Source organism: Rhinolophus sinicus, chromosome 15, assembly GCF_057876585.1.
Source record: "Rhinolophus sinicus isolate RSI-liver-muscle chromosome 15, RSI-T2T, whole genome shotgun sequence".
Classification (NCBI taxonomy): Eukaryota; Metazoa; Chordata; class Mammalia; order Chiroptera; family Rhinolophidae; genus Rhinolophus; species Rhinolophus sinicus.
In genome coordinates, this window is record NC_142515.1 from 28,695,087 (window position 1) to 28,721,631 (window position 26,545).

Genomic DNA, 26,545 nt, shown 5'->3' on the forward strand with positions numbered 1-26,545 from the left:
AGCTCTTGAAAGCTGTTTGCCTTTCTTGATTAACAGAAACCCAACAGGGAACATTTTATCAAGTTCCTCTTTTTCTTTTTCAAATTATAAACTGAGAGGACAAGTTCAGGGTAATGAAAGATAATTGCTTATAAAATATATAGTCATATAACTGATGGCTATAATAAAGTTCTGAGGTAAATAAAGTTGCCAGGTATCTTCATGTTCACTTTGACACGGGACCTAGGCAGTGCCTGAGAGTGTAGCAGCAAAGAAAACATAACTGGACTTGCCTGGCTTTGCACCTCCCAGGGCTTAGTTATAGCTGACAGGTCACATGCAGTCATCATCATTGCCCTTTAGAAGAAAACAAAAACTGTTAAAATAGACATACAAAATAAGTTATTTTTGCCAAAAGAGGAATAAAATTCTGACCACTCACATGATAATCTCTTTTTTGGTTGGATCAATGGTTACGTATTTGATAGCCTCTTCTTCAGTTTCCATTTTTTCACAGGCATCAACAATTTTTTGAAACATGGTTCTCTTCCTAAGGAAAAAAAAAAAGATACAGCTGTGCAACATTTTTTAGCATATCAGACCAGAGATAAAAAGCACTTTAATATGTGCTTTTTCAGATTTCATGTTCCTACTTTGCATCATATGTCTACATTGTGGATCTAAGGGGCCAAGGGAAAGGAGAAAAGGGAGTAGCTGTGTAGCCTTAGCGTAGCAAGGGTTTAAGACAAAAAGCCTAAGTCATAAAAAAAATTGATAAGTTTGAAAACATTAAGTTACATGTAACAAAAGAGATCATAACATAAAGGCTGCAGGCTGTCATGAGATAATGTATAAAACCAACAAAAAGCTTGGAACCCCAAATATGCGAAAAGATTTCCAAGCTCACTGGTAAACAAGAAAACACAAATCTGAACAATAAGATACCGTCTTACACTCGGCTTAACAAAATAAATAAATAGATTTAAATGTGCTCAGATCAACAGTAATCCAGATAAGGGATAACAGAAGCTCCTGTGCACAGCTGGTGGGCGTTTAAATTGGTACGACTCAGGAGTGCAGTTTTGCAATGTCAAATGTAAGACATGCAAACCCTACAGCAGTCCCATTTCTAGGTATGTACTTTAGAGAAACTCCCACACATATACAAGGACATACAATGCAGTATTGTAGGTAATGATGAAAAATTGAGTCTCAATGTCCATAAATAGAAGAATGGTTGAACTAATTATGGTATGTTCATACAGTTGAATATGCAGTTAAAACAAATGAATTGGATCTCCAAGGCAAATCTTTTTTAAAAAAAAATGCACGAAGAAAGCAAGTTGCAGAATGGAAAATTTAAAAAAACACTGCAATACCATGTAAGAACATGGATGGAAAGGACTAATACACATCAGGATGAGTGATGTCTGCGAGGCAGAGAGGAGGGGTGCTTCATGGCGCAGTAGGGGTGGGAGGCCTCACTTGTATCACCTTTTTTCTCCTTAAAAAAGAAATAAGATCTAAAGTGTGGCAAAACATTTGTTGAATCTGGGTTATGGATATGTGGATATCAATTATATTATTCTAAGTATCTGTCTTCATGTTTGAACTATTGAATAACTAAATCTTTTCCCCCTTCTCCGCCTCCGGCCTCCCCCACTCCAGTTCAAGCCCTCGTTTCTCAGTCTAGTTTTGTAGGACACAGCTCCCTGGCCTATGCTGGTATTATGAGCCTTGCCCACGGCTGCTCCCCACAGCTCAGCTCCAGGGAGAGCTGTTGTTCACAATCTTAGCTGTAGAGGGCACAGCTCACTGGCCCATGTGGGAATCGAACCGGCGCCCTCGGCGGCATTAGGAGCACGGCACTCCAACCATCTGAGCCACTGGGCCCGCCCAATAATTAAATTTTTAATTAAGAAGGATAGGAGAGGTACAATTTGATACTTCCCATCCAAGTCATTAAATATTTTGATTCTATCTCTGATTCACTTTTTTCTAATCCATTTTCACCAAGCAACTTTATTGTTCACTAACAAGAAAATACGCAGAAGCTTGCAGTATCTAGTCTCCTTGGGAGCTATTATAAATTATAGGCTAGTATTCTGCTGTGTATAACTCAGAATTCTGTAAGCTTGGTTAATAGGTGTCAGTATCAACTCCCTGACTGACAGGATCAAATGTCAGACTCCAGACCATGGTGAATTCGCTAGGACAAAACTACCTTGTCAGGTTTCGTGGCATCACTCTTCTGATCACGCACCAACCTTGCTGAATATTCTTCAAGCTTCTTCAGATAACAAACTACTTAATATCAGGGGCTTAGATTTTAAAAATACTTTTCTAGATGTCTAGTAAATTCACTGTCAGGCATCTTAAAGCTATTCTATTGATAATCCAAAAGGAAAATGAATAAATGTGTGTGAATAAATGCGTTTCAACTTCAATGCAATGGATCGTTTATGGGAAGCAGAAGCACTCAGAGTATAAAGAAGTTCTGTACTTACTTGAAATATAAAGCCAGGTCAGTTGCTATTATTGCAACTTCAAACAAATGAATAACTGTTTCAAACTGGCGTTTATTTAGGTTCTGGAAGATGTTTAAACTCTGTAAAATGAAAATTCACAATCAAGTGCAATCATTAATTTGCCTTTGATTCAACAAACAAACCAAACTATGCTTAACAAAAATAAAAATTATTCTGTTATAGAGAGAAGAAACACTAGGTCTTTCAATATTCTGTTTCAATTTTTATTTTTTGGATTAAGTAAACTTCTCTACTTTGAGTAAGATTAATTTAAACTATAAAAATAGATATTAGCAAATGTTCATGTAATCAATATATGAGTTTTTGGAGTAAATAAGTGTTTTCTTCCAGGACCATTGAAAAAATAATAAAAGATTAAAAAATTGCTTGTATTAATTGAAGAGCTTTATTAAAGAAGATCTTGTAGGTGTCCAGTTGTTAGACACGTTGAATTATCCACCAGGTAATTTCAGAATGATCATAGAAACCACTGGAAAACTTTCAGAAACTACAAATTACATTGTACTCTTGTATATGTAGGAAAAATAATGAAATCCTTCCAAGTTCTTAAAATGTTTTCTTGAAGTTATGTTTTACGAAGACAACTTCAAAGAGTTTCCCACTAATAATCTCTTCACATATGGATCTGCTTCATTTCTTAGTATTCTAGAAAACCAGAGCAAGTTGGTCTAAATAAACCATTTTAGGCATACAGGCCAAAGGACAGATGTATAGTGGTTTGGCCAAATGAAATTGACAGTTATGAAAAACAGAAAAATTCCACTGGAAAAATAGAGGAAATAGTCTGTTAACCTATGGAGAGATAGGGGCAGCATAATGTAGAAAAGAATACTGAACTAAGCACCAAATAATAATAGCAAACACTCACATAATAGTACTTAACAGGCACTGTTTGGAGTGTTTTATGAATACTCTGAATCTCAACAAACCACAGCACAGAGAGGTTAAGTAACTTGCTCAAGGTTAAACAGTGAGTACATGGCAGAACTGGTATCTAAACCAATGCAGCACGGCATGACACTGCCTCTCAACAAGAACCCCAAGCTCAGTTCCCAGATTCACCACTTGGTAATTGTATAATCCTGGACACGTCACTTAACATCTGGTGAGTATTTGCTTTCTCCAATGGGTATAATAACAGCTGCCCCGCCTAACTGCCTAGCACTTAGTCTATGATCAATAAATATTTGTGGAGTGAGACTGTAACTGGGAATGCATTTTAAAACTGTAAATTGCTACAAAGGCTGTATCATTATTGTTACATAAAGTTTTGAGGCTAGCTCCAGGTTAAAATATAATTGCAAACCCAAGAACAAATATGGCTGTGTGTCATCCCAGGAGATTGAAATAATAGAGAGCAAAAAATGTGTAAAATCTCAAGTTTTAGATACATACTATACCATATGTTATATAAATCTTCACTGAAGTCATCTTTTTATAACTACTTCCAGGGCAAGAAAAAAAGTATTTTTACACAGCAGATATAAGCTGTGATATTTTTTGTTAAAATAATGAGTTCATAATATCAACTATAGTCTTTTTAAATCGACAGAGTGAAGAAATGGCTGTCGAACACACCAAAGTACAATAAATAAAGAAAGCTTGTCTAGATGAAACTGAGCTTCTTACTTGAGACAGTTCACAGAGGCCCTTGGACATATCAATTCATAATCTCTGAACCAAATCTTTGGAATACAGGCTATTTTCAACCTGGTCTGGATTGGCCAGGAAGAATAAGTGGGTCATTTGTCATTTTAATCCCACTTAATCTGCCCCTGATTTTGGTACCATGGTGGCCTTCCTTTGAACTGGTGGTGACGCAATGGCATGTTTATGTCAGCAAGTCACTGCCTTTATTTGTTCATCAATGTGTATTTTTGTGTTTCAAAAGTAATGCGCATTATGTGATTCCAACATATACTTTGTAGATCCAGTGACACTTAAAGTCATCCTTGATTGCTGTACTGGGGGGAAGTGGGGAGCATGTGTGGAAATGCCTTAAACTTTTAAGTAAATTAATATTGAAAGCACATGAAGTCATTTTAATACTTAAAATGTTTGTATACCACTAAACTATTGTCCGTGTCTATGAGAAACAGAAACTCATAGACACGGACAATAGTTTAGTGGTTGCCAGAGGGTAAGGGGGGAGGGGTGGGGTGGGGGGGTGAGGGTAAGGGGGATCGAATATATGGTGATGGAAGAACTGACTCTGGGTGATGAACATACAATGGGATTTATAGATGATGTAATACAGAATTGTACACCTGAAATCTATGTAATTTTACTAACAATTGTCACCCCAATAAATTTAATTAAAAAAAAAAAAAAGAAAATTTGCTAGAGAGTAGATCTCGGGAGTTCTCACCACATACACGTAAATATGTGAGGAAATGGATATGTTAATTAGCTTGATTAGTAATTGTTTCATTATGTATCTGTATATCAAAACATACACACCTTAAATATATGTAATTTAAAAAAATAAAGTTAAACAAAAAGTTATTAAAAAGGTCAAAATAAAAACATAGAATGGGGGTGGGTAGGAAGCAAAACAGTCTGTTGAATTTAAATGATCCCTTAGGATAGAACTTCCTGTCTCTACCAAGTGTCAGATTGTACAGAGTACATAATCTATAACCATTGACCAAATAAATCAATATTTATTTTTTATGCACCAATTATTTTAACGCATATTTGTAAACCTGGATACCTGTTGCTATTTGCTAAATATACATGTGTGTGAGAGGAAAAAGCTATACATAAAGAGAAATATAAATATGACATCTTTTTGTAGTCCATTTAAGCCATTCCTTTTTCCAATCCAAAATAATAAAACAGCTGTATTGAAGCTGACAGACTGTCAAAAGGTCTTTCACTTTACAAAGTAAATCAATATTTGATTTTTAAAAAAAGATGAATAATGACATGCTTTTAAAATTAGTGTAATCAAGGAAAAGGGGTATACATTCAACTTTCAGTACTGCTGTTTTTGTAGATAGCACAATACACCCGAGTTTCACTCTTCTTTCTCACTCATTTTCACTGTCATTTAAAAACGTACAAGTCTACTAATTGCAAAACCCTTTCTTAATTCTATATTCTTTTATATATTCTCTTCCTTTCACAGCTAAAGTTTTTAAATGAAGCGCTTCTAAGTGGTTTCTCTTTAAGCTATGGCTATAGATTCATATAAAAGATCCTGCTTATGTTTTTGTGTTAGTTGTTGGAAAGCTCTTCACCAAATGTGTGGCCCATGTGTAGTAAGTGTTTATACCTCACTGTGTGTGTACATTTTGGGCACACTTTGGGCCTTTACCATACTTCATCTTATTTTCCCATTAGTCTTCGTTTTCTTTTTCTCTAATGTTAAATGCATTTTTGGAAGCACCATTAAATTTTGGAAAAAACTGAGAATTAAACACATACACATGCGATGGTTTTTTCACTTTTAAATAAACCTAGAGCCAGTGATCCTCTAATTAGAGCAAGGGGTCTCTGGATGTGGACAGGAGAAATAGGGATACACCACCAGACCCAGTTTGACACTAGAGAACAGCAACAGAGGAGAAGCTGATGGAAAAGTGATGCTGATACACATTTGAATTGACTCCAACTACTTAATCTCCTAGGACAAAGAGTAGGCCATAGGTAACAAGACGTGAAGGGAGACAGACAGACAGCAATGGCCAGATCATAACACAGAGAGCCTATAACTCATCAGCTTTGCTCAATATGAGTCTCACCAGCTTCTGGAAAGCCACAATCAAAGAAGTGCGTTTCCCAGACAAAAGACACAGAATTTAGAGAGTGTTTGAGACAATGAACAGGAAGCTGAAGATTTCCTCAACTAATTCCTGCCCTTCTCCCACAGTATTCTTCAGCAGATAACTGGTTCCATTAAGGGATGAGTAATTTTCGAAAGAAAACAGCATAAAACCTCTGCATAACGACTACAAGAAACAAAAAAGAATCTATAGAATCAGTGCAACTCCAACCAAAATACCAACAGGTTTGTGTATGTCTGTGCGTTTGTTTGTAAGTTGACAAACTGACGTTAATCATATGGAAATGCAAAGGGTTAATAAAAGCCAAGGCCATCTTGAAGAACAAAGCTGGAGAATTTACAGTGTAAGAAATTAAAAACTTACTATCAAGGTACAGTAAATAATATAGTAGTTGACAAAGGAGAAACAAACTGGCCAGTGGAACAGCAGAGAGTGCAGACACAGTCAAACCTATAAAGTTACCTGATTTATGACAAAGGTGGCTCTGAAGTATAGTGGGAAAAGGGTGACCTTTTTAATAAATGGTGCTATGTCAACTGGATTTCCACATAGAAAGAAAAATCTTTACCTCATCTTAATCTTTACCTCACATCATGTATAAAGTTAATTTGTCAAAGCATTGTGAATCTAAATGAGAAAAATAGAATACCACTTTTAGAGAAAAATATTTCCATGGTCTTGAGTAGGCAAAGATTTTCTAAAGAAAAAAGGAGCCCATTTTTAAAAATTGATCAAATTGGACTACATTAAAATTAAGTCTGGTCATCGAAATCCATCATTCAGAGAGTAAAAAGGCAGCTCACAGACAAGGAGAAGATATTTACAATACATATATCCAACAAAAGACATGTAAACCAGAATATGTACAGAATTCCTACAAATCAAGTTAAAAGCAACGCCAAGCAAACCGAAAAAGAGAACATGAAAAGGCCAATAAACACATGAAACGGTAGCTCATATGAGTGTTACCCATAGTCAGGAAAAAAACCCGATGCAAAGTGATTAACATCAAGACATTCAGGTAAAGTTATTAAAAAATGAAGAGTAAAGAGTCATAAGAGCATCTATGCAGAAAAAGCAATTCACATGCTAGGGAGAAAATCAGACTGGCCATGTATACCTCTTCAAGGCAACGCTTTAAAGCCAAAAGTCATTGGAGCAATGTCCTCTAACTTTTACAATTATTAAATCAATTTTAAAAATATGTAAGTGTGTAATATTCCATTTATTCTCCTGAGGACTGTGCTGAAAACATGATGTTGACACAGGTGCACCAGAACAAGAAGGGATGCCTATCTTCCAGCCTCATTCCATCTGGGCCCCACGCGCTCACAGAAAGAGTCTATTTTTGTTCTCCCCCTACTATTAAAATGGCAACAAAAATATAAATTCTGTGTGGCATACCAAAATAGGTAGAAATGGCTCTAATTCAATCCAGATGAGGTGAGGCCACAGGCAGTTCTACTCTTCAAGGTGGTACCAGCAATACCCATGAGAGAAGATCGCCAATATGTCCATGGTAACCATAAACAAGCTATTTAATTTTTTATTCATAAGATGGGGTTGGTATAAAAAAGCACAAATAGAATTATCATACACTTTGTAACGAAGAGTTTTGAGTAATGGTTCTGTTACTTATGCTGAGAAATTTTATCATTTCTACAATACAGTATAGTATTAACATTTATACTTTTACAAATTTGACTAATGAGGTTTTTCCAGCTAGCCACTCAGGTTAAAGGGTGGATTTCTGTCTGGTTAGAACACAGGTGGTTCTAATCCTCAAAGCAGTGAATGTTACTCTACTGGGATATAAGGACATTTTAGATCAAAGCCTTATAATATGCAAAGCAAAATCTGTGAGTCATGCCCATAAAATGCCAAATTTGCTAGATAAATCTTAACCATTTCCCTTATTTAAAAAAAAAAAATTTAGGTTTTTAATGTAAATATTTTTTATGCAAAAAAAGTAAATAAGAAAACTGCATTGTCTCCCAAAAATGTATAAAGAACATCTGATAGCTAAAAATTTTATTTTTTTTCAGCATTCAATTTGCCTGCTTATAAAAAGCTCTGAGATTGCATTGCCTAGCGACTCTATTTACAGTCCTTAAAAGTCTGCAATTAGCAGGTTGAATAGCATTGTAGACAGGTCCTTACCAAGAAGGTCAAGATTACCGAGATGCAATATTCCTTTTTAGAAAGAATAACCAGCCTTTATATAGCTATCAAAACCAGTTCAGACTGCTGAGTAAATAACATTAAAACAAGATGGAAACCCACGACTGTATTATAAACTCTCAAATCCCAGAAGGAAAAAACATACGAAACATAAGAAGCCTTCCAATGTTAAGCATTTAAATATTTGGCTATAGTTTTTAAACATATTCTCCTGTAGTAAGTAAATGTAAAATTAAATAGTAAATTACATTTGACACGATCTGCCTGTGGTATCACATAATCAGTGGGATGTGTAGAAAGTTCTTACCCCCAAATATAAGATTGTCCCAACCAGTAAAACAGAGACTCATAACAAATTGGATACTAACAATTTACTCTCCCTTTCTGAATTACTTTCAATTCTATGCCTTTTAATTCTCACAGAACAGATACTACCATCATTTTTATGGCATAAATCCTGTTGCACGGAGAAGTTCCAACTGTACATCAGAATTATTAAAGTACTTACTGAAAAATGCAGATTCCTGGGCCTCCACTCCAGAGAGCCCCATCAGCATGAAAAGAAGCCCAGGATCTGTTTTTAACAGCCTGCCCACCCCTGCCCTGCTAAATCAATAATTCTGACGCAGTTGGTCTGGGTCCCTATGTCTGGGTGCTGCATTAATCATACGCTATTAAAAACACTCAAGTCATTTTATTTTCTTTTTCCATTTTTTTTGCCTGGTCCCTCTGCCTTGTAAGTTTTCCCATCTGGCTTTTCATTACCTAGAAGAATGTAGCGTTATGTCTAAACTTGGATGTATTTCTGTGTATTCTTTCCCCTGAGCCTTTAATAAAAGATCATTATTGAAACAGAGAAAAGCTTTACTCTCCAGAGGGCTTATTTATCCTATGGAGCAGATGTGATTCTAAACAAGTTCTTTGCCATGACAAAACAGTGTTTCCTTCTGTCTAATAAATGACTCATTTTAATTGTTTTGGGTTTGGAACTTTCTCGAGATTTTTTTTTTAACTATAAGTATAGATTATATCCACAACTTTTTCATAGCCTGTATACTCCTTAAATAAAATTGAAAAAGGGAAGAAGAATGATGACCTCCCATGGAATGTTAGTAGTACATAATATTTACAAATCAAAATGAATTCCAGACGAAGCTCAAAGCCATTTTCTGCATTAAGCCACCCTGATTTCCCTTAGGCCCTGCCCACTCCTGAATGTGATGTCTTCCTCTGGAACTCGCTGTGCCTCCTTAATGGCATTTGTCTGACTTTCGCCTATATCTCGATTTAATGCCTACCTCCACTACGAATGCTTGACTTTCTCAAAGGTACAGACCATGCCCTACAGTGAGTGAGGGCTCATGAATGAATAAGAAAATCAGTGGCCGTGTAGCCATTTTTCCTCTTTACATTTATACATACTTGAGGATGCCTGGAGCCCTTTTACATCCACCATAAGCTTTTTCTTCTTCACAGACCCATAGAGATTCTGTGACATTCCATGGCTCTTTTCTCCTTTATCTCAGCTACTTCCATCTTGGTTGTTGAAAAACTGTTGCACTATAGCGATTTCTGTCAAGTGACTTCAGTAAAGGTATACACTGTCGGCCTCCATAACTCAAAGCCTCCCTCTTACCAAAGATTTTCTGTGGGTTAGTGTTTTGATGCAGAGCCTGTGAGCTGCCCTACAGAGAGGCTCACATACCTCATCCTGCAGGAGAGTCTTACTATACTCCAGGTGGTGCCTTTCCAAAATAGAAGATCCATGAAGCTTGGCTAACGGAGATGTGGATCTAGGACGACAAGGATATGCCATCATTTTAGCTGTTTGAAGATTACACCTGAGTCCATACAATATAGAATCTTGACTGTCTGAGGATTTTTTTCATTTCTTCCCTCTCCTTCTCCCCTAATGCCTGTGAAATGGTCAAAGGTAGCATATGGGAAAATATTTTTTTTAGATTTAGAAGATGAGAATATGCTCTTTTTTAAAAAAAAAAAAAATCCTTTAAAAGAAAGCACCCTGATTTTGTTGAACAAATAAAATGATCAAATTGTTTAAACTAGGAAGTTTGGTTCATCCCCTGCATGTAAGATTTTCAACTTCCCAGGAGCTTACAGTGGTGAACTGTGACTTACGGCACATGCAGCAAACCTATTGAAGCCCATACATTTTTTGCATTGAAAGTGTTCATTAAGAATTTCCTGGAACCAAAATGAAAATCACCATAACGTGTCTTTCCTCTTCCAAGACAGTGAGATAAATTTAAACTTAAATTTGCCATTCGTTAATGGTTGGGTCACAGCTTTGGGTAAGTGGGGACCTCAGTCTTTGGTATCCTATCTTTGTTCAGTTCTTCCTGTTTGAGAAAGGGAAGTGACATCAACAATAAAAAAGTAAAAAGAAGAAAAGATGGAGAGAGGCTGAGGCCAAAGGTCTATATAGATAATGTGGAGAGTTTGTTATGGAAATTTGGAATAAATAACTCTCAGGAAGGAAGAAATCAGAAATAAGGGTGGCAGCCTTAGTAGAGAAGTTTCGTTTTATTTCAGAAAGAACAGAATTTTAAGGCAGGAAGGAGTCATTAACAGGTCACTCACAGGTCTGGCAAACCAAATACTCCAGATAGGGAACAATTAGACTATGTCTGATCAATATTATAATTGATCATAACTTTAACATATATTCAAATACCTACTCCGTGTCAGCACTGAAGATTTTTTAAAAATTAATAAAGCTCAATTCAAGTCAAAAAGAGTAGTATCTTTAACTCCTTTGGGTTTAAAAACATCAGTCAAGAAATGTTACCAGGGAGCTAGATATTCACACAGTCTGAAAGTAACAACAGATTAGTTATTAATAACAAAGGAGAAATGGACCTTTGCATAAAAGAGATTGACTAGACATTATTTCCAAATAGTTTAACTTAACCTCATAGATAACGGCATAATTTGATATCACAAGTCTCTGGATGCAATGCACTGAGAAGGACACAACATCATCGATGCAGAATTCCTGCCCAAAATGTTTCCCCTGAATCTAGTAATTTGGAAACAATCAGACAAATCCAAACTGAGGCATATTCTGCAAAACAACTGGCCTGGACTCTTCAAAAATATCAACATCTTGAAAGACACAAAAAGGTTGAGGAATGAGTCCAGATTAAAGGAGATTAAAGATACTGAAAACTAAACCTGCTCACAAAGTGCTTTTCATTCATTCTCCCCTTAGACACCTTCAAACGTCATCAGTACATGTCGATCTTGCCACGTGTGTTCACTTACTTCATCTGATACAAATTGTTGGTGCCTCTGTGGTCAATGTCATGGCAGAAAGCAGCAGCAAGCATGGCAAAGGCTTCAAGGTCTGTATAGTATTTTTTTAGTCTTCCTGTCTGAAAAACATATACGTATGTACTTGGATTAATACATCTCTGCAGCACGTGCAGTCAGGCCAGCCTGCAACAAAGGGGACCTGCTGTGTTTTAGAGCAAGTTGGGTTTATTTCTTGTTGAGTATGGTCATTCATTCTGGCCAACTACAAAACCCAGTAGGATGGAGGGTTATTGGGGAGATTAAGAGAAAAGCAGAAGGGATTAAAAAGTACAAATTGGCAGTTATAAAAACAGTCATGGGGATGTAAAGTACAGCAGAGGGAATATAGTCAATAACACTGTAATAGCTGTGTATAGTGTCAGATGTATGGTGGGTACTAGGTTTATCAGGGTGATCACTTGGTAAATTATATAAATCTTGAATCACTATGTTGTACACTTGAAACTAATATAATATTTTATGTCAACTGTAATTGAAAGAAAAACAGCAGGTAACTGAAATTTCCTTTAAGTGTGTTAGTATATAAGTAAGTACGTTATTGTCAGTGATAATCCAGTCAAGTGCCCCAGGATACCCACACTGTCTGGCATCATCTACAGGAGAGTTTAGCTTTTATAGGATTATGTCCATGAATTCCAAAATTACTGATCTAAACTGATGGACCATCTCCAGTTCTCGCCATGCTCGGAAGGGAAATGTGCAGGTTTACAGTGATTGACGGAGCTCTGTACCTACCATCAGCAAAGTGAACATGGTCTGCCCCACATTGAACCCGTGCCTCCAGTTGTGGTAGGTGACGGCACGGTACCCTTTTCTCACCGTGTACATCCATCTGGTAAGAACCTGTTACCAAAAGAAGACAACACCGGTCAGACTTTGGAACAGAATGCTAAAGGTTAGGAGGTCTGTGACAATCTTATCTAAAAACATCAGTTGGTCTTGTTTACAGGGGTTAAGCTGATATATTTACAAAGTTAATAATAATTTAAAATCCAAACTAAAGTTAATCTTTTGAACCACGGGAAACATTAGTGAAGTACAGCAGCAGAATCACTCAGTATTTTACATTAAAGACCATCTGACCTCTACAGGCACTTTGAATTTCTCCACCACGTTTATTTCAAAAAACAGTCGTAGTCCACACTTAATCAGTGTGTGTTCTGTGATGGGAAAGTCACTGAAGCAGAAGTCATACAGGCCTACTGCCTTTGGGTCTGGCAACTCCTCCTTCTGTTGAAATAAGGACAAACTGTGTCAAATTGCATTCATCTTTTTTCCCTTTAGTCTCACATGTTCAGCATTAGGTGTAAAACAAAATTACAATAAAAAGATACCACATCCAATCACGGAGCCTTCTCATGCCTGGCACTGGGTTATGCACTTTGCGTATATTATCCTCACAACAAACCTGCACAACGGTCCCCAGTTTCCAGATGGTGAAACTGAGACTCAGCTATAGTAAGAAACTTTTTTTTTTTAATTAGTTTCAGGTGTACAAAGCAACATAATAGTTACACATTTATACTCCTCACAAAGTGATAACCCCCTCCTCCAAACTACTACCCCTCTGACATCTTACACGTTACAGTACCATTGAGTATTTTCCTTATGCTATACTCTACCTCCCATGACATACATATATATATATTTGTTTGTTTGTTTTTCTTATAGTTGACATACAATATTATTCTACTTCAGCTTCAGTTGTACAGTGCATTGGTCAGGCATCTACAGTCAATGAAGTGATCCCCTTGATAAATCCAGTTCCTATCAAGAAACTTTCTAAGTGATGGCATTCAATTCTAAATTTGACTCCAGTGGCTATTTTTTTTCTCTATGATTCAAAATAAAATGTTTAGTTACCTCAGCTTTACCCATTTTTAATATTCAACTTCTCATTTTTCCTATTCAAGAAATATTCAGTAAATAGTAAATGATAACTTAATTCAATTCTATTGTGTTTTCTTTACACGCTCAGTAACACTTTCCCATGAGACTGGGAGCTGTGCAAAGGTCGGATCATGTCTTTCATATTGCTGTGGTCTGTCCCAGAACCATGAGATGTCCCATGGAGGGGCTCAGTAAATGTTTGTTGAATGAGTGCCCTGCAGGGTAGTGGTACACTTGCAGACATCTCATTTAACCCACATCTTGTTAGGACTTAGGACTATGTGAAAAAACACTGAACTGGGCACATGAATATTGACATGGCTTGGGAAATAAAAATATGGATGTTACCATTAAGGAACTTAACTTAGTGAAAAAATTATACAACACAGACTATGAGAAGTGAAAGCTTAGAATACTGACAGAGCACAGTAGCAAGTGCCTGGGACTGTGGGAGAAACTGAATACCGGAGGGCAGGCCTTCCCTGAACCCAGAAGTAAAGTGCACACCTATAGAAAGAATCATGGTAAGTAGAGATGCATAAATAATTATGCAGCTGGGAAATTATGCCAAGATAATTTTGAAGAATTCCTCTGAAATACTTCTGTGTTTGTTTCTCAAGTTTCTAAGTTTTATGCAGCAATGATTTGGAACAAGCCTAGAGCAGATTTTACATTAAAATAGGGTGTTTTTGATAAAGCTACTGGTTCTTTACCCATTTCATTTCTTCTCCAACATAAGTTCCTTTCTCCTGTAAATAGAGAACTAGAGAATTTCTAAGTGTCATGGATGTCAATTACAATTTTTTTAATAAGAAGATACATGCTGTTGAGGGCAGGTGAGGAGAAGGAAGTGTCGTCTTTGAGCCGAGTGTAAGAGGAAAGTGTTCAGAGGTGGTGCCAAGGAGAACGGACAAGGAAGAAGAGCGTTGGTGACATGAAAATATGCAGGGTAGGAATGAAGCTCTCAAGAAGGGTTCAAAGGCCAAGGGCCAGATGGTAGGACACAGACCATAAAAGATGGGAAAAGGGAAGGTGAGATATTCAGTATTTCTTAGTTTAGAAAGAAGAACACTTACATCATAGATTGGAAAGGGGCTGTGGAAAACAGGATAAGGTCGTTAGTGGGGGAAATAAATGTGATATTATTTCCATTTCAATCAGATTGTATTCAAGCCTCTGAAATTCAAGGTCTAGGGGTGTTGGGAAATATCCCAAACTTTCAGCTGGGATCTCAGAAGGGCCACACTCTAGAAGTAAGGGCTCTAACCCTTGTTGTAAGGGAAAAACAAATAGACCATTCCTAAAGTCAAAATCTAAAACCAACTCTATTCACCTGCTAGAAGAAAATCTAACCGTCTTTGTAGAAAGTATCACTTAGAGCCCCTACAAGTTTTCATCCACAATGTCCAGTTTTCAATGAAACAAAAATATGAAGCATGCTCTAAAATGATCAAATGACTGAAAGCTAAGTATAAAAATAAATGGTAGAAAAAAAATAAAAATAAAAATAAATGGTAGAACCAGACTTATAGGTGACACAGGTATTGAGATGGAGAATTTAGACAAAGGAGATAACACTGTTGAAAAGTTTTAAGACAGAGTTGGAATCTTCTTTTAAAAAGGTATTAAATGAGCCTTCTAGAACTGAAAAACATAATCTCTAAAATTAAAAATTTATTGGATCGGTCTAATAGTAAACAGTAGAAAATGGGTTTGGGTGGGTTTAGTAGGCACAAAATAATAGGATTAATGAACTGGAAGAGAAGTTTATTTCAACCAGAAGTAATAGGGGTGGCCCAATAGGTGGACAATAGGAAAAAACTGAACTACTGCAGGCTTCAGAAGAGAAACTAGAGATGGCAGATGATAATTGTGCCCAGAAGGGTCTATGTTCTATAATTCTGTCATGTCTTCTGGGGTGGCCATGGTGTAATCCAAAGCTATTGAAGTCAACCAGTCCATACTACCTGTAGAGTCTATGACTACAGTCTATGCCGTAGTCTAGTTTAGCTGAGATTCTAAATTACCTATGTGGATTGGAGTGTAGGAGACAACGAGGAAGAGAGCAGGAAGCCAGAATATCTCTTTAGAAGAAATCTCCTTTCTTTATAGCTTTGAAAGGTGTCAGGGAAGCGGTATCTCATTTACTTGAAAAACAAGAAAGCATGTCCTAATAAGTTTCATTAAAAATGCATTAAGGATAGAAAACACTTACCAAAATTGTGACAAGTTGTTTTTCTTCACAGTCTTCAATTACCTCTATATTTAACTTCTCTTTAAAATTCTAAAATGTAAAAGCAATTGAGGTGAAATTCCTATAAAGGAGAAGATTTCTGTCTGATTCCTTTGCTTTTAAAATCAATTAAAACACATTTAAAATATGCTGTAATGAGTTCCATGACAAAGATGCATGCTGGCTACAAAGAAAACCTAAAACACATGAATATGAAGAGTTTCCTCCAAGAAATAACCTAACCAAATTAATTTTTCTATTCCTCCCAAAATGTAACAACAGCTGTCTTGAGAGAAAGAAGAGAGAGAGAGAGAGAGAGAGAGAGAGAGAGAGAGAGAGAGAGAGAGAGAGAGAGAGAGAGAGATTGTTTGTACATAGATAAGAAAGAAAGAAAGAAGGAAGGAAGGAAGGAAGGAAGGAAGGAAGGAAGGAAGGAAGGAAGGAAGGAAGGAAGGAAGGAAGGAAGGCTTACATCTGCTTTTTTATTAGTATATAGCAATTTCCCTTTATTCTCCCCATCTTCAACATCTCATCTTCAACATATCAAACTCTCAAGTCAAATTTTCTTACCTCTCAAATCACAGCAAAACCAAAACAAAACAAAACAAAACAAACAAAAAAAAACACCGCAGCAAAACTATACCTTGCACACACTAAAAAGCTAGGGAAATAGAAGGAATAGAAATAGTGGGTGTGTGATATTTTCCCTTCGTTTGGTGGTAATTAGAATACTGTTAGCAAATATCTACTCGCTCCCCCATCATCCATGATGTTGGTTTTGATCATGTTTGGCCAATGAGAATTTCAGCGAATATGATATGAGTAAAGACTTGAAATGTGCTTGCACAGGAGGCTTGCTCTGTTGCACTTCTGTCATCATCATGAAAAGAACATCTATCAGGTAGCTGCTGATCAAGAAAAATGAGAGAGACACATAGAGCAAACCGAACTCACAGCTCGGAGCCAAACCCAATCAAGAACAACTGAAGGCTGGCCAACCCACAAATGCATGAGTGAGAAATAGGAGCTTATTGTTGTATACCACTGAGATGTTATAGTTGCTATGCAGCATTACATGGTAATAGCTGACTGATATGTTTTCCTTCCTGAAATATTTTTCCCTTGCTAACACACTTGAATCTAGACATCACTACTCCAGCTCCTACTGACCCATGAGCTGTTTCTAACAAAGGGCCATTCCAACCAGGCAGCCTGGAAGTCCAGTAAGGGTCCATGTACACTGGGCCACCCAGGACCTCCCCCAACGCCCCTTTTTTGTCTGCCCTCCTTAGCTCAGGACTAAACCTATTCTCATTTGTCAGACCTTTGGGTAATTAGGTGAATTCCAGAAGCCCTGGTTAGATACCACCCAACGCCCACAGGACTGAATTCTCCACTTACCAAAATAGACTTGATTTCATCAGGAGTAGCTTTGGTCTGGTTCATGAGCATTTCTCGAGCTATGTCCTTTCTGTTTTCTAGCTTGTTTATTTTCTCATAGGTGTCAGTATTTAAAAGAGACCATCCAAGAAATTGTGTGAGAGTCTGAAATGGATAACATATGATTCAATTCTCTAAAATCAAAGCAAAACTGATTTGGAGGCAGCAATCTGCATGCTTTCCTATCACTTAATCTCCCTTCCACCATCAACAACCCAGTTCCTTGTTTTAATCTAAGAAAAAATATACTAATAATACCCCAGACAAGAAAATAGGCTAAGCCCTTGATTTTCAAAGTGCACCATGCATCCTGAATACTTTAGTAGAAGAGAGAAATTACAAGAATCCAATAAAATAAACGTGACCTGAAAATCAGAGAGAGGGCTGGGGTGAGAGTGAGAATGGAAGTGAGATGCAGAGAAAGGAGATACAAACCTTCTTTCCCAATTTCCTAGTATTGTAGAGAATTTTTATTAGACCAGAAGTTCATAATTTGGTAGAAAATGGTGCAGTTTATAGAAGTCAATGAACAGAAATGACACAATAACCTATTGACTGCAACCATGTGTGACTCATGTCTTAATTGCCCTTCAAAAATATTATTCCAGAAAAAAAATCATTACGCATTTTCTGTTATTTCATGAATTTCGTTTACCTCCATTATTTTATAATTGCACTTACCTCAGTAATGTGTTCATCATACTCATCAAAAGGTTTTCCATCCTTCCTGTTGTAAAACGTAGCTACTCCCACAATATCTTCTTTCTTGTTGACAATAGGCAGGGACAAGACATTTTTAATGACCCAGCCAGTTTCATCTACAGGTCCTTTCTACAAATAACAAACACTTATGTTACTTTTTTAAACTTTTTATTTTGAAATAATTATAGATTCACAGGATGTTGCAAAAGAAATGTACAGAGAGGTCCCAAGTAGCCTTCATCCAGTTTTCTCAGTGGTAACATCTTATGTAACTATAGCACACTGTCAAAACCATGGAATAGACATTGGTACAATCGTTGAAGCTTATTCAAATTCACCAGATCTACATGTATTTATGTGTGTGTGTGTGTGTGTGTGTGTGTGTGTGTGTGTGTGTGTCTATGTGTGTGACTGCATGTGTGTGAGGCTCTATGCAAATTCATCACTTATGTAGATAAGTGCACCCTCCACTAGAATCAAGCTCCTTTGCCTCAGCCTTTTACAGCCATCCCCCCCCACACACTTGGGTTCTTTTTAATTTAAAGAAAGAATAATCTTTGGGTATCAGACACACAAGTCCTATGCTATGTCAGAACATGTCTAGGATGATAGAGCCATACAAGTATACTAGTACATTCAATTAAGTGTACTAGAACACAAGGGTCGGTATTGTGACAACCTAACCCCTTCTCTTTGCCTCTCCAGCCCTAGGGATGAGAAGCATTTACCTCTGTGTCACCTCAGTGTTTCCTATTCACTTTTTCTGTCCTCTAACACCTGTTTAGCTCGTTTCTTATATAAGATTCTCTCTGTTGAAATACCTAGCGTCATTTCTGTTTTCCTGACTGATCTATCGAGATAGTCTTTTGTTCTGTGGTGTGGTTCCATTTAGTAAACATCTGTCTAGCCCCAGTGATGTGCCAGGACCTGGGCTAGCTGCTGGGGATACTAAGATGAGTATGTCACAGGCCCTAACCTCTCGTTAGACAACAGTCTAATGAGAGACATAGACACAGAAGATTAGGAGTGTTCCTCAAAGTGTGGCCCAAGGACTATGTGTAACAGACTTTTTTTAAAAAAGGCTTGTTTCATGGGCATGTATTTTGAGTCAGCTCCCCAGGTAATTCTGATGCCCTCTGACGTTTGAGAACCACGGTATGGCCACCTACACTGTAGGCAACAGAGTAAAGGTAGCCAAGCTCTGAACACACCACATTGTTCATGCTTTAGTCTCCTGTTGGCTTATTTAGTTAGTCACCTTTAGAGGCTCCAGTTAAGTCTCAACTCTGAAGCCTTCTGTCACTATTTTGGCCATATGGAAGTTCACTTCTTCAGAATTACAAAAGTACTTATAGCCTGGGCCATAGAATTTAGCATTTAGATATTTTCCAAAAGCTTCAGAATTATTATTATTCTTTTTTGTCTCTGAGTCTAACATAGACCCTGGGGATAGGAGGGATGGGAGAAGAGTGCTGCTCCCCTCCTCCCTGGTACTGGGGCGAGACCTGGCAGAGGGCAAGGTTACCTGGAATGTGAAGTACTCATCTGCAGGGGCATTCAGCATGTTACAGATCTGTAACGCAAGAGGGGACAAAAGTCCTGAAACATCGTATAGTGGAGCCATTAAACCCACAACACAGAACAAGAAAAATGCATCAGGTATGAGGGTTTCTTCCATAGCTTTCAACGGCTTGCAGGCAGATTATTCACACTGGACCTTGGTTAGGCCAAATTTTCTACCAACACATTGAAGTTAGCTTATCATCTGCTAATTAAGTCATTGGATGACATTTAGCACCGTCTCTACTCCTTCCTACTCTCCTAGCCTCTAAGGAGTCTTCTTCCAAATTCAAAGCAACTAGATGAATGAACCCTGCCAAAAACACAAGGACAGTGCTAAAGAAAAAAACAAATATGTAAATAAATGCTGTAAATCCATTTCAGAAACTTGGATCTGAAGAGGGAATAAAGAAAAATGCTGGCATAAATGTTGAAAGCATCAAATATTCTTATAGGACAGAATCTTGATCCAAAAAATGACAGAGATGGTGGAGAAGCCCAATTCAGGAGAAAAGTCAGCCATGAGAAGGAAGGAAAGTATTATTGAGGCCAAGTGGAAAAGCTGTGGTGACCCTATCTTCTGGCCTTGAGACCTATGGGACCTACCAGAGATCACTTATTTGTTGTCTTTCTGCACCTGACCTCTCTTAGCCAGACCTGGCCCACTGTTCACCCCACTCCACCTGACAAGCCAGGGCAAAAATCTTCACTTTCTGTATCAACTCACTACATCTTTTTATAGCAAATTTCAGTGGCAAAGTTCTCTATATATTTTTCTTTTTTTGTCAGTAATCTTCCATGCTTCAAAAATTTTGACCAAGGGAACTGTCCCTTGAGATCAAATGAAATCCAGCATGAATCATGGACTTCCAAAGGACTGTGACATGTATTGGCTGCAGAATAAGAAGCTGGGGAATGGATCAACCTTTCTCATGTCAACAAAATATTTTCTTGTAGGGTTTAGGGGTCTCTAGTGAACTTACATTCAACTGCCAAGTTTCCTCTCTCCTGTATCCTGAGCCAAAGGAAGTGGCCAGCTCACCTTTCCCTGATACATTCTTGCTTTCACATTTGTTTCTATCGCTTAGCTAATACGAGTTCCATCCATTATTATTTGAAGGTGTTTAATAACTTACAAATCCATTTTCAGCAACATAAGTTGGCAACCCACTAATGAGAGTCCAGTGGTCTGTAGGAGGTGTCCTTGGAGAAGAACAGAAGAAAGAAAACCATTGCTATACAGTGAAAAGCATTGTGTACAAAAAGAAAATGGCTGCTGTACGACAATACTCACGGAATCACTTTGATCTCTTCTTTTCCATGTAAAATGTAATCAATGACTTTATAAAAGATGATTTCCTAAAAGGAAAGAGATGGTGAGAAAAATCTTGGTTCCCCCCAAAAAATACTTTTCATTGACGAACTTATACTTTAAAACTCATTTAAATAGTACCTATTTCCCAACCCCATTTCTCTGCATAATGTCAATTACCAAAATACTCATGTCCTGATTAAAAACGTGTAATAAAACTAGAAATATTATTGTTATATATTATTGGAAATATTACAAGAACAAGCCTGTTGAACTAAATTTTAAAAGTTGAATTCACCCAAACAATTTTTAGGGGAAACTTCTTTTGCTATGAACTCATCCCTTTCTATCATCCAGAAATACCTGCCCGATAACTTCAGTGGAACAAATCATGTAATTTCTCAACCTCAGTCAACGTTTTCCCTTCCCAGCTACACAGTGAGCATGCCCTCCTTTCAGTACCGGCTTATCTGAACAGGTGCCTCACAAACAAGAGTCCGTGGATATATTGTCAAAGCTTTCAGGGACTTGAGAACTAATCTCTCTACTTCTTTAGACAGATGAAGAACCTGAGGTCTGGACATATTCCATTCCATTCCATTCCCTTTCAGTGGTGAAACACGGTTCCTGCCCTGTGAAGCTTGCAGTCAAGTGGGGAAGTAAATCTAACCCAACCCTTCCCAGGAGATTCGAATCCAGCATGTCAGAAGGACTTGGGCACAATGTATTTCAAAAGCTATGCAGGTGTCTCTGATGGATCCCTCTCTGTGGAGAACTATTGATCCATCCACCAAGTCCTAACTTTACAGAAAAGGAAACTAAGAAGTTAAATAGTGAGTTAAGACAAAGGCCACCCAGCTCGTTTGGGGCAGAGCTAGGATTGGAATTTCAAATTCCATGTGCAGTATCTTTCTACTCCAAGGTCCCACATAAAGTTACAGGATTAGAACACAGGCCTTCTCAGGCCCATGGTCTTTCCTCTCTGCGTGGCTGTCTCTCGTTTTAGCACTTTGCACTCTGCACAAATATCACCAAAGATGTTTACACTTACTCTGCCATCTGGTGTCTTTGGACCTTTATAAGGCTCAACTTCACCAAGCTTGACTGGCCATTCATCATAGAATTCCTGGAGGTGATTATAATTAAACATTATTAAACAACCTGTTCCATCACCTCCCATATGTTATATGAATTTCATATGTTTGCATGTTTTATATAAATTTATAATTCTAAAATTTTAGAGCTGGAAAGACAATTCCCAGTAATGCTGCTTATATGAACTTGTGATCGTGAACCAGTCACTTAACCTTAACCTTTTCCATCTGTAAAATGGGAATAATAATAGAATTCATACTACAGGGTTATTGTGAGGATTCAATGAATAATACAGAGCTCTGTATACAGAATAATACAATACTCTGACACATAATTAAAAGTACTTGGTATATAGCAGCTCTTTTATAGGTAATTAAAATAAATCTAGATAGGTTAAGAGGCTTAGCCAAGGTCACGTGGAGTAGCCAAAGTGTTGATTGCCTTACGTAACATCCATTCTCCCCTTCTTCCTTGCTAACAGAACCTGATTTTATTTGGGTATCAGGTGGTAATTTGTTCAGGGAGTATGGGCCCTGCCCAGCCCACAGGTGGTCTATAGGAGGTGCCCGGGATTAGTCTGAGGGCAGGCAAACGGCCGAGTTGTGAACATGCAGAAGGAGGAGGAGTCTACCACGAGGCTTCTGGGGAAAGGTGTTCCTCAGATGAAAGGTGATGAAAGTGGCATTTGCAGGAAATGCCTCACAATTTTGTCATGTCTACATGCCATGCCTTGAGCTGCAACAGCCACCTTGCCACCATAATACTGTAGGAGACCTCATCAACATACTGAAGGTAGCAAAGACCTGGCCAGGAGACAATGGAAAGCCCCTGGGACTGTGATGATTGTACGGAGCACTGAATTAACCAGCCTTAGAACTGACCCACTGTGGGACTTCTTGTTAAATGAGATAATAACTATCTGTGGGGACACCGCCCCGGAGAGCAGTTTCCACGCTCTCGGCCTCACATGGAGGGGTGCTGGCTCGGGTAGTAGATGGCCATCAGCTGTGACCAGTTGGCCATTAGCTATAGCGGGTTAGCCAATTGGCCACTGATATAACTGCCACCGCTGTGCTGGGGAGTGAGAGTCGGTCAGTTGGCAGAAAAGCGGACAGCAGGTCGCACGTCGTGTGAATCCAGCCTCCAGTGAGACTATAGTGGTATGACTCCCCTACTTATGGCTCCGTGGGTGTTCCTTTTTGGCCTAGCCACATCCTGCGTTCTTATGTGGGGAGTGGGAGCAGAGACCCCACAGGCCGCCCCACAGGACACATGGCACAGCGAGCAGAGTCTCCCGCATGACACTATCTTATTGTTAAAGATGTTCTTATCTGGGTCTGATGTTACTGGCAGTGAAAAACATCCTAACCAATATAATCAACTAGGAACTCACAGAGCTAGGATCAGAACCCAGCTCTCCTGACATCTGATCCTGTATTTAGCCACTGAGAACAATTACTCTGAAAAAATAACTTCAAATCACAAGGATAGTAAGAAATATAAATGATATGGTATTGATTAGTTATGTTGAACTAGGAGAGCTCCAACAGAATTAATAAAACAAGAGAGAAATGAGCATTATATTGTCTGTGAATAAAATTACATATTTGATTATTTCTACTTTAAAATAATTTTAACTTTTCAGAATACAAAACTTTGAATTGGTGATAATATTGTTTATTATTCCCGTACTCTACTAGACTGTGTGTGTGTGTATACATACACATATACGGTCTCTAATCCTCGCAACTGATGAGAGAAATGTCCTCATTTTACAGATGAGTAAACCAAGAATCAAGGAGCTTAAAAGACTTGCTGAAAAAAAGAACAAAAACATAGAACTGATATTGTCTAATCTCAAGGCTTACTACAAAACTACAATAATCAAGATGGTGTGGTATTGGTGAGAACATAGACAAATCAATGGAACAGAATAGGAAGCCCAGAAATAAACCCAAACAAATATAGTCAACTGATCTTTGGCAAAGGAGCAAAGACAACAGAAAAAGGATAGTTTTTTTCAACAATTGTCTGGAACAACTGAATATCCGCATGTAAGACAAAAAATGAACTGGATCTAGACTCAGACTTAATACGTTTCACACACACACACACACACACACACACACACACACCCTCAAAATGAATCACAGACCGAAATGTAAAACACAAAACTATAAAACTTTAAGAAGATGACATAGGATAGCTTGGTGAACGGGCTTGGTGGGACTTTTTAGATACATCACCAAAAGCACAATCTATGAACTAAAAAAAACATATAAAATTTGATTTCATTAAAATTTTCTGTTCTGCAAAAGACACTGTGAAAAGAGTGAAAAGATAAGCCATAGTTTGGGAGAGAATATTTGCAAAATATATATCTGATTAAGGACTTGTATCCAAAATACAAAGAGCTCTTAAAACTGAAAAACAAAATAAACAACCCAATTAAAAAGTTGGCAAAAACCTGAACAGCTGTCTCACCAAAGAAGGTATACAGATGGCAAGTAAGCACATGAAAGATGCCTTATATCACATGTCATTGGGGGAATGTAAATTACAACGAGGAGATACCACTACATACCTATTAAAATAGCTAAAATCCAAACTACTGACATCACCAACTGCCAGGGAAGATGTGGAGCAACAGAAACTCTAATTTATTTCCAGTGGGAATGCAAAATGGCACAGCCATTTTAGAAGATAGTTTGGTGGTTTTTTACAAAGCTAAACATAGTCTTACCATATGATCCGGCAGTAGCCCTCATTGGTATTTACCCAAAGGAGTGGATAACTATGTCTACAGAAAAATCTACACTTTATTCATAATTAGCAAAATTCAGAAGCAACCAAGATATCCTTCAGTAGGTGAATGAATAAACTGTGATTTATCCAGACAATGGAATATCATGCAGCACTAAAAAGAAATGAACTACTGAGCCATGAAAATGTATGGAGGAAACTTACATGCATATTGCTAAGGGAAATAATGCAATATGAAAAATCTACATACTGTCTGATTCCAACTAGATGGCATTATGGAAAAGGCAAAACTATAGCAGCAATAAAAAAACAAATCAGTGGTTGCCAGGTGCTTGGGGCTGGGAGAGGAAATGATGACTAGGTGGCACACAGGAGTTTTCAGGCAGGGAAACTATTCTGTATGACACTGTAATGGCAGACAAATGACATTATGCATTTGTCAAAACCCATAGAATTGTACAACCCAAAGAGTGAAGCCTAATGTAAACTGTGGACTTTAGTTAATAATTATATATCAATATTGATTTATCAAACGTACCACACCAATGCAAGATGTTATGATAGAAATAGGTAATAGAGGAAACTGGGCATGGAGGGAAAGAGGACATATATAGGAAGTTGCTGAACTTTCTGCACATTTTTCTGTAAACCTAAAATTTCTCTTTAAAAAAATGTCTATTAATATTTTAAAAAAGAAAAAAGACCGTTGAAGACACATATACAACCAGGAAGTAGAAAAGCCAAAATGCACACTTTTACTTCCGTACTGTATTTTCTTGGCACTTGTTCTTAGGATCTATCATGACTGATTATTTACATAGTATATCGTGTTTTAACGGATCACATTTCATGTGATGTGTATTTTACAGACGATTTTAGGCAAGACAAAATGTATGGAACAATGCGGACCTTCTCCTTGGTCATGTCCAGCAGTCCAATGGAATATCGTTCACAGTTCAGATATGTCCTAACTGTGTAGAGTGCTTTGTGAAACTGTCGCTCAACATCTGTGAGCTCTTCAAATACTTTATTGGCTGACCACATAAGGATCTGAAAGTAGGTATTAAAAAGAAAGCAGTTAGAACAAAATACACTATGAAAATATAAAACAGGAGGCGCATCAGATTATATAAATACATTGTCACTAGACAACACAGTTCTATTCATGAACATGCACGCATCCAACAAGATACTGATGCTCTGTGTGCGATGATGACTGGAAGTTTGCAGGGCTGTGGCTTTTTGAAGGGAGAGAAGCAAACGTTTTGGCTTCAAAGGGAGGTGACCTATAGTTGGATACAGGGACAGTCCCTGGAGAGAGGGTGCAGTGTTAGTGGCCCACTGGTCCTGCTGGCTCTTGTGGGGAGACAGCCAGACGCCTCCTTCCATGCATCCTCAGCTAATCAGTGGTAACCCTAGCTGGACAGTTAGAATGGGAAGAGACATTGAAAGCCTTGCCTCCCAACCCTCCTCCTACCATTGTACTGATGAGGAAACTGAGGTCCAGAGAATGGTCCAGACTCAGGTAACCTGGTGTGGGGACAGAGCCAGGAGTGCAGTTTCCAGGCTCTCGGCCTCACGTGGAAAGGTGCTGGCTCAGGTAGTAAATGGCTATCAACTCTGACAGGATGGCCATCAATTGTGGCTAGTTGGCCATCAGCTGTAACCAGTGAGCCATTGGCCACTAATATAACTGCTGAGGCTATGCTAGCAGCAA

The 26,545-nt window shown here is 37.9% G+C and overlaps 1 protein-coding gene and 1 long non-coding RNA gene across 4 annotated transcripts in view; one reads left to right on the forward strand and one right to left on the reverse strand.

The window, feature by feature from the left end:
- PDE6C (phosphodiesterase 6C) overlaps positions 1–26,545 on the reverse strand; it is a 37,620-nt gene that overhangs the window by 5,035 nt on the left and 6,040 nt on the right. For all 3 annotated transcript variants that reach the window (XM_019739680.3, XM_019739670.3, XM_019739689.3), the window contains exons 4-18: positions 25,738–25,878; positions 22,022–22,096; positions 20,953–21,017; positions 20,795–20,861; positions 19,624–19,671; positions 18,078–18,227; positions 17,358–17,501; positions 15,939–16,007; positions 12,917–13,063; positions 12,569–12,676; positions 11,783–11,892; positions 10,203–10,290; positions 2,487–2,587; positions 422–529; positions 273–336 (exon numbers count right to left, since the gene is read on the reverse strand). In XM_019739680.3, coding sequence (XP_019595239.2) covers positions 273–336; positions 422–529; positions 2,487–2,587; positions 10,203–10,290; positions 11,783–11,892; positions 12,569–12,676; positions 12,917–13,063; positions 15,939–16,007; positions 17,358–17,501; positions 18,078–18,227; positions 19,624–19,671; positions 20,795–20,861; positions 20,953–21,017; positions 22,022–22,096; positions 25,738–25,878 — 1,485 coding nt within the window. The remainder of the gene's footprint in view (positions 1–272; positions 337–421; positions 530–2,486; positions 2,588–10,202; positions 10,291–11,782; positions 11,893–12,568; positions 12,677–12,916; positions 13,064–15,938; positions 16,008–17,357; positions 17,502–18,077; positions 18,228–19,623; positions 19,672–20,794; positions 20,862–20,952; positions 21,018–22,021; positions 22,097–25,737; positions 25,879–26,545) is intronic.
- LOC141572920 (uncharacterized) lies at positions 4,734–25,827 on the forward strand. The gene is made up of 3 exons (XR_016018909.1): positions 4,734–6,540; positions 11,730–11,862; positions 25,698–25,827. It is a non-coding gene; the product is annotated as an uncharacterized LOC141572920 (long non-coding RNA).